This window comes from Rhincodon typus, chromosome 9, assembly GCF_021869965.1.
Source record: "Rhincodon typus isolate 14 chromosome 9, sRhiTyp1.1, whole genome shotgun sequence".
Taxonomy (NCBI): domain Eukaryota; kingdom Metazoa; phylum Chordata; class Chondrichthyes; order Orectolobiformes; family Rhincodontidae; genus Rhincodon; species Rhincodon typus.
This window is the reverse complement of record NC_063340.1, coordinates 87,337,582-87,345,374: the sequence shown is the minus strand read 5'-3', so window position 1 is coordinate 87,345,374 and position 7,793 is coordinate 87,337,582. Positions and strand designations below refer to the sequence as shown.

The 7,793-nt window shown below is 45.0% G+C and overlaps 1 protein-coding gene across 1 annotated transcript in view; it reads right to left on the bottom strand.

Moving 5' to 3' along the window:
* The window catches only part of cd109 (CD109 molecule), a 184,539-nt gene that overhangs the window by 19,841 nt on the left and 156,905 nt on the right, over positions 1–7,793 (bottom strand). Inside the window, exons 19-21 of the mRNA XM_048600918.1 lie at positions 6,395–6,623; positions 3,412–3,583; positions 741–937 (exon numbers count right to left, since the gene is read on the bottom strand). Of these exons, the coding sequence (XP_048456875.1) occupies positions 741–937; positions 3,412–3,583; positions 6,395–6,623 (598 nt within the window). The remainder of the gene's footprint in view (positions 1–740; positions 938–3,411; positions 3,584–6,394; positions 6,624–7,793) is intronic.

Genomic DNA, 7,793 nt, shown 5'->3' with positions numbered 1-7,793 from the left:
GGGGGGGGGTATGTGGTGTATGGCGGATGACGGATTATTGGTGCTGAGTTCCCCTCTACACACATCAACGAAACAATAGCTGACCTGAAACTGTTAAGTGGGCCAATTCGCAATTGATGAGGATGAGATTGAGAATGGTGTCCAACAGGAACATGGCTCCCTCCCCCACCCCAACAACAACCACCCCTCTTCCCACCCCCAACCAGCTCCAGTTGGGCAGAGAGCTGAGAAAAGCTGCAGTTATTCTCCTCTGAGCAGAGGGAGTGAAGGAGAAATTGTGGAGAGGGATTCAACGTGGCGAGATGCTTTGTTGAGTAAATGAGGAGAAGGTGCTCTCTCGGTCAACAGAGGAGACAGAGTTAAGATGATCACAGGGTTTTGGGAAAGAGATGGGGGGAGGTGGAGCAAATGGGTCACTCATTCAATGAACCAGGACAGGCACAGTGGGCTGAATGGCCTGCTGTTGTGAAGTGTGATTCTACGATTCTACTGCATATACCTTAACAAATCCATACACAAGGGATGTGAATCAGAAACAAAAGCATAAATTGCTGTAAAAACTCAATGGGTCTGGTAGCATCTGTGGAGAGAAAGTGGAACAGGATCACTGGACCTGAAACATTTAACTCTGCTTTCTCTCCACAGAGCGTGCCAGATCTTACAGTGATTTCTGTCTTTGTTCCAACACCTGCAGTTGTCTGATTTCTTTTTTGTTGGATGAGAATCAGGGTGCGGTTTACCTGCGTTGAGGAGAAGCCTCCAAGATGGTTCCTGTGTTCACTGAGCCAGTGCATAATGGGAATGCCCTCCAGCAGCTTGCCCTGCCTCAGGTGTGAGAGCAGAGCATAGGCAGCTATCTCGATATCTGACGAAAGGGGTCGGTGGCTCCACAGCGGGACGGGTGTGTTCGGAGGAGACGACCAAAACCTGACACCATCTGTGACGAGCAAGAAAGACAATAAGCAACACTGACTCAGGAATAGGCTGGTCAACAGGAAGTTGTGGGGAGGCGAATGCCTTGAGATATGATTGGTGCACTGTTCAGGGGACCCAGGTTCAAATCCCCGCCACTGCAGATCGTGGAACTTGAATTCCATATATTAAAAAAAATCTGGAGTCTAATGATGGCTGTGAATCCACTGTCAGTTGTCAGGAAAATCCCATCTCGTTCAATAATGCCCTTTAGGGAAGGAAACTGCCATCCTTACCTGGTCTGGCCAACATGTGACTCCAGACCCACAGCAATGTGGATGACTCAACTGCCCCCGGGCAATTAGGGATGGGCAATAAATGCTGATACAGCCAGAGATGCCCACATCCTGCGAATGAATATAAAAAGTTCTGCCTTGGCCCATTTCATCCATGGAGTAATTGGATGGAATTGATTCCTGCATAAAGCAGGATTGATATTGCTGATACTCAGTTTTTTGGGGAGGGGGAATTCAATGAAATGCAATAGAAATGTTCTCCCTTTGCAATGAATAGGTGACATTGGAACAACAAAAACTTCTACTGATGCAAGGGCTTTGAACTTAAACAATAGCCCATTGGGAATTGTGACCAGGCCACAAGCTGAGTCAGAAAGAGGGGTAGTGAGACAGGTGACCAATAGGTCAATGGGGTAAGTTATGAGGAACAATTTAGGGGAGACTAGAGGGGGTAATGTTTAGGGAAGGAATTCCAGAGATTCAGGCCCTGCCAGCTTAAAGCACAGCTGGCAACACCATGGAAAAGAACAAAAATAAGAAAATGCTAAAAAAAAATCAAGAAGCTCAATACCATTCAAGAGCAAATCAGTCCATCTGATCAGTACCCCATCCAACAGCTTTAACATTCATTCCTGCTACCAGCAGTGTACTGTGACTGCAGAGTGTACCACCAACTGGGCAATCTGTCAGTTCCTCAACTGCACCTTCTAAAGTCTACAACCTCCGCTACCATCAGCTCTACCTCTGTGTGACAGAAGGTACAATTGCATTAATCTGCAGAGCGCAGGCTCATTTGCAATTATACCATCACGTATGTGACCATAACCCACTCCAGGCCATTGCAATGTCCGTTGTGTCAATGATCCTTTGCAAAATGTAGATAGGCACTTCTGTGTATTCACAGGCAACAGAGAATCAGGTAGCTGTGGGCCACAATGAACACTGTTAATGCAAGATATCCAAGGGAGCAAAGGGGCACAAAGCTTTCTAGTAAAACAAACAAGGGCAGGATTTATACCATTAAAAGTAGGGCCTTGGATAGTGTTGTAGAACAGAGAGATCTTCGGGTCCAGGGACATAATTCTTTGAAATTTGCATTACAGGTAGACAGGGCGATTAAGAAGGCATTTAGCACGCTTGCCTTCAGTGCTCAGACCTTTGAATATTGGAGTTGAGACAATACATTGAGGTTGTACGGCATGGTGGCTCAGTGGTTAGCACTGCTGCCTCATAACACCAGGGACCTGGGTTCAAATCCATCCTTAGGTGACTGTCTGTGTGGAGTTTGCACATTCTCCCTGTGTCTGCATGGGTTTCCTCCCACAGTTCAAAGATGTGCAGGCTAAGTGGATTGGCCATGCTAAATTGCCCATAGTGTTCAGGGATGGGTAGATTAGGTGGGTTTATAGCGGTTGAGTCTGGGTGGGATGCTCTGTGGTTCAGTGTGGACTTGTTGGGCCAAAGGGCCTGTTTCCACACTGTAGGGATTCTATGTACGAGACATGGGTGAGGCCTCTTCTGGAGTACTGTGTCCAGTTCTGGTCACCTTGTTATAAGAAGGATATTATTAGGCTGGAGAGAGTTCAGATGAAATTTGCCAGGAATGGAGGGCTTGAGTTATAAGGAGATGCTGGGTAGACTGGAAATTTTTTTCACTGGGGTGTAAGAGGTTGAGGTGTAACTTTATAGAGGTTTATAAAATCAAGAGGGGTATAGATAAGGTGAATGGCAGGTGTCTTTTCCCTAGGGTGGGAATTTCAAGACTGGGGGAGTATTGTTAAGATGAGAGGAGAAAGTTTTAAGAAGACATGAGTGGAAACTTTTTTTTTTACACAGAGGGTGGTTCATGTGTCGAATGAACTTCCTGAAGAAGTGGTGGACGCGGGTACAGTTACAATGTTTAAAAAGACATTTGGATAAGTACATGAATAAGAAATGTTTGGAGGGATATGGGCCAAGTGCAGGCAGGTGGGACTGGTTTAGTTTGGGATTATGGTTGGTGTGGGCTGAAGGGTCTGTTTCTGTGCTGTATGACTCTATGACTGAATCCCTTATTACTACATAGAGACAGACAGCCAAAACAAATCTGCCTTTCTATGTTCAGTGTTTAATTCCCAAAGTCCACTCTTTAAATCTGATCGAGGACAATTCCAGACCATTGATAAAACTTGTGCTATTTCAAGATGCTGACTTTCTACCATACCTTGCTTATCTGCCCGTTGGTTTAACTCATTCAGAGCTTGCGATGCATAGCTGCTATTGGCCAAGGTTAAAGCGTAAGTCACAAGAGACAGACTGTAGTTGCTATTGATTTCATCTTGCAGCTTGGCTTCGAGATACCTCACAGCGTCTGACACCTGGCCTAAAATTTTGCTCTGGAAGAAACAGCATTTAAATCATGGTCAGTATATTCAAGACTGAGACAGGCAGACTTTTAATTGGGAAGAGAATGGGGAAAAGAGGCAGAAAAGTGGAGTTGAGAATTAACAGATTAGCCATAATCTCATTGAATGGCAAAGCAGACTTGATGGGCTGAATGGCCTATTTATGCTCCTCCTATCTTCCAGTCTTCAGAACGGAGGAAGGGTCACCAGACCCAAAACATTAACTCTGACTTTTCCTTCACAGATGCTGTCTGACCTGCTGAGCTTTTCCAGCAACTTCTGTCTTTGTTCCTGATTCACAGCATCCGCAGCTCTTTCAGTTTTATTAAGATCAAACTGCTATTTGTGTTGGATCGCAGAGCTGCCTCTAGTAATTAACTATGGATGGGAATTATTTTCTCTTGTCTCCATTTGTTATCCATCATTTTCTGGGGCTGGGTACCAACATTTTTATCAAACAGTGGGGTTTCACACATGAGGTTAAAGTGGCCCATTCTTGTCATATCAACGTATTATAAACTGGGAGGCAAGCTGCACTCAATATCCAACCCCCTGACCAGTGACACACGGCAGCATTCACTGAGAATCTTCTACAGGATGCATTCCAGCATTTCAACCGGATCACTTGTTTCACCTCACAGTGCTGTAACCCCCTGTGACAAAGCAGGGTGGGAGCAGCAGTAACATTGAATCTTCACGCAGTACCCTGACCCGTCCTGTTCCCTCCCTACCCCATGGCTCCTCACTTTCTATCATGGGAATGCTTCAACACATCCACTGCAGTGGATCAATGAGGTGGCTCACCACTCCAAACTCAAACACAATCGGGGGCAGCTATAAAGGTTGGTCTTACCAGTAAACTGTTTATTTGTTTTAACAAGCTTGTTTTGTTTTGTTTAAAGAACCTTATCAGCCTTTTGTGAATATTTGATTTTGATTTGATTTATTAATGTCAAGTGCACCTAAGTACAGTGATAAGTTTTGTTTTGTGTGCAGTACAGGCAGATCATACCACACAAAGTGCATTCGGGTAATAGAACAGAGCGAGGAATACAATGTTACGGCTGCAGAGAAGGTGCGCAAAGAGCGAGATCAACATTAAATTTGAGAGGTCCATTCAGCATTCTGATAACAGTGGGGAAGGAGCTGTTCCCGAATCTGTTTGTAAACGTATACAAACGTTTATATCTTCTGCCCGATGAAAGAAGGTGGAAGAAAGTATAAACGGGGTGGGAGGGGTCTTTGAGTATGCTGGCTGTTTTCTCAAGACAGCAGGAAGTATGGATGGAGTCAGTGGATGGAAGGCTGGTTTACGTGATGGACTGGGCTGTGGTCACAACTCTCTGTAGTTTCTCACGGCCTTACTCAACTTTCTTCAAAAACAAAGTCAAAAATTATCCACTAAAATTGAATTTTGTTGGTGGAGCAAGAAAAGACAGATTGACTGGATGTACAAGACTGAGTTAGACTTTTTATCAGTAAGGGGATCAAGGGTTATGGGGAAAAGGCAGGAAAGTGGAAGTGAGGATCAACAGACCAGACGGGATCTCTTTGAATGGTGCAGCAGGCCTGATGGGCCAAATGGGCTATTTCTACTCCTATATCATACAATCTTATGGCCTTTTAGCAATGGAGGGAATGGGGTAAGGAGGGAAATCTGCAACACCAGATGGGTATGGGGAGGAATAGTGGGGAAGAGATGTAATTGCGCTCCAAAGCACTAGTGGCCATTGAATAGTAAACAGTCACTTAACAGGACTGAACCTGAATTTTGCTGAAATGACAGGCCTAAAGTTCAAACTTTTCACCTTGCACTCATAGAATCCCTACAGTTCAGATAGAGGCCATTTGGTCTATCAAGTCTGCACTGACCTGGTGAAGAGCACCCTACCCTATTGCCATAACCCCGCATTTAACATTGTTAACCCACGCAGCCTGCAGACTATGGGGCAATTTAGCATGGCCAATCCACCTAGCCTGCACATCTTTGGACTGTGGGAGGAAACCAGAGCACCCGGAGGAAACCCACACAGACACGGGGAGAATGTGCAAACTCCACACAGACAGTCGCCCGAGGCTAGAATCAAACCCTAGCGCTGTGAGGCAGTGCTAACCACTATGTCCCCATGCCCACTCTACAGGACAAATACAAGAATACCAAATTCCAAACAATCACAACAGCTTATATTACAGGAGAAAAGATGCTGATTGGTTAACAAGTTGATTCTGACAGGCTGAGGCAATGCCATGGAGAAAGCAATGATGAGCTGTAGGCCCTTCAAGCTCATGGGTAACTCATAAAAGCCTCAACAATTCAACATGCCCTTGGGTCCAGACCCGAAACGTCAGCTTTCCTGCTCCTCTGATGCTGCTTGGCCTGCTGTGTTCATCCAGCTCTACACCTTGTTATCTCAGATTCTCCAGCATCTGCAGTTCCTACTATCTCTTCAACATGTCCTATCTGCTTATAGAGAACAGATCACAAAGAACCTATTTGCTCCTCATGAGAAGTGAATTCAACTGATGATCTTAAATTGGTTGCTGTAAGTGCTGTCCAATTCACACCGAATGGAAGACATTTTGCTTTACGAGGGCTCATCGAGTACTGTCTATACTCTGATTTCAGCTCCGTCCTCAGACTGGTAAAGCAATAAATGTGTATATAGCTCTGATGCACCAGACATTCCCACTGTGTATGAAAGTATGACATTGGATATTCCACAATATACACACAGTCAGCTTTTAAACATGCCTCTCTGTTTGTTGAATAATAAATTGTGAGGAAAGGATACAGAGACATACCATGTAATTCTGATCCTCCAAAAGAGCTGTCAGTATGTAGGCAGTCAAAGTTACAGGTCCACTCTGTCCACCCTGTAACTCCGAGTGGATAACTCGTCCAGGCTCCTGGAATTCACCGTTTTTATTCTGATGTCTGAGTATCCAGGAAATGGTCTCTTCCAAAACCATCGTGTCAATGTAAATGAAATCCTGTGCCTGCAAGAAGCACCTTAGCACAAAGGCTGACAGCCTTTACAGAAGGTAAGAAAAGACATTTAATCCATATGAAACAGATAAAGACATGGAGACTAACGTGCTGCAAAGGTTTACAACGACATACCCAGGCCTGCAAGAATATACTACAAGACAAGATAAAACAGAGGATACATTCTAAAGAGGTTACAGGAGCAGAGGGGCCTGGGAATATAAGCGCACAGATCTTCGAAGGTGGCAGAGCTGGTGTAGATGGCAGTTAATAAAACATATAGTGTTCTTGGCTTTATCAATGCAGTCGGTTCTGCTATAACACACGTTTCTTCAATGCGAATTGGCTTTAACACAATTGAAGAACTTAGACCATGGCACTGTGGCTCAGTGGTTAGCACTGCTGCATCACAGCACCAGGGACCTGGGTTCAATTCTGCCCTCGGCTGACTGTGTGGAGTTTGCACGTTCTCCGTGTTCCTGCCCGGGTTTCCTCTGGGTGCTCCAGTTTCATCCCACAGTCCAAAGATGTGCAGGCTGGTTGGATTATCCGTGCTAAAATGCCCATAGTGTTCAGGGATGTGTAGATTAGGTTGGTTATAGGGGGATGGGTCTGGGTGGGATGCTCTGAGGGTCAGTGTGGACTTGTTGGGTCAAAGGGTCTGTTTCCATACTGTAGGGATTCTATGATCAAACTTTCCTTACATGTATTGGCTATGATGTGATTCCAGCCTCATTTGTTTAAATAATGTGGCTGTTGTGCGATTTTCTCATAATGAATCACACAAGAATGGAACTATCACGTTATAGCAGAACCAACTGTAAGGGCATTGAATACAAGTGCAAGGAGGTGATGTTGAACTTGGACAAGACACTTGTTAGACCTCAGCTGGAGTATTGGGCACAGTGTGGGCAACATATTACAGGAAAGATGTGTACGCATTGGAGAGTGTAGAAGCAATTGACAAGAACGGTTCCAGAAATGAGAAACTTCAGTGACCAGGATAGATTGAAGAAGTTGGGACTGTTCTTCCATGGAAGGAAGAAGGCCATGAGGAGATTTGATAAAAAGTTTTTAAAAGCGTGTGTGGGCTGGACAGTGTAGATAGGGAGAAATCGGGGAAACGAAGGCCTAATGGTATTATCGCTGGACTATTAATCCCGAGACCAGACAATGTTCTGGGGACCCGGGTTCAAATCCCGCCATGGCAGATGG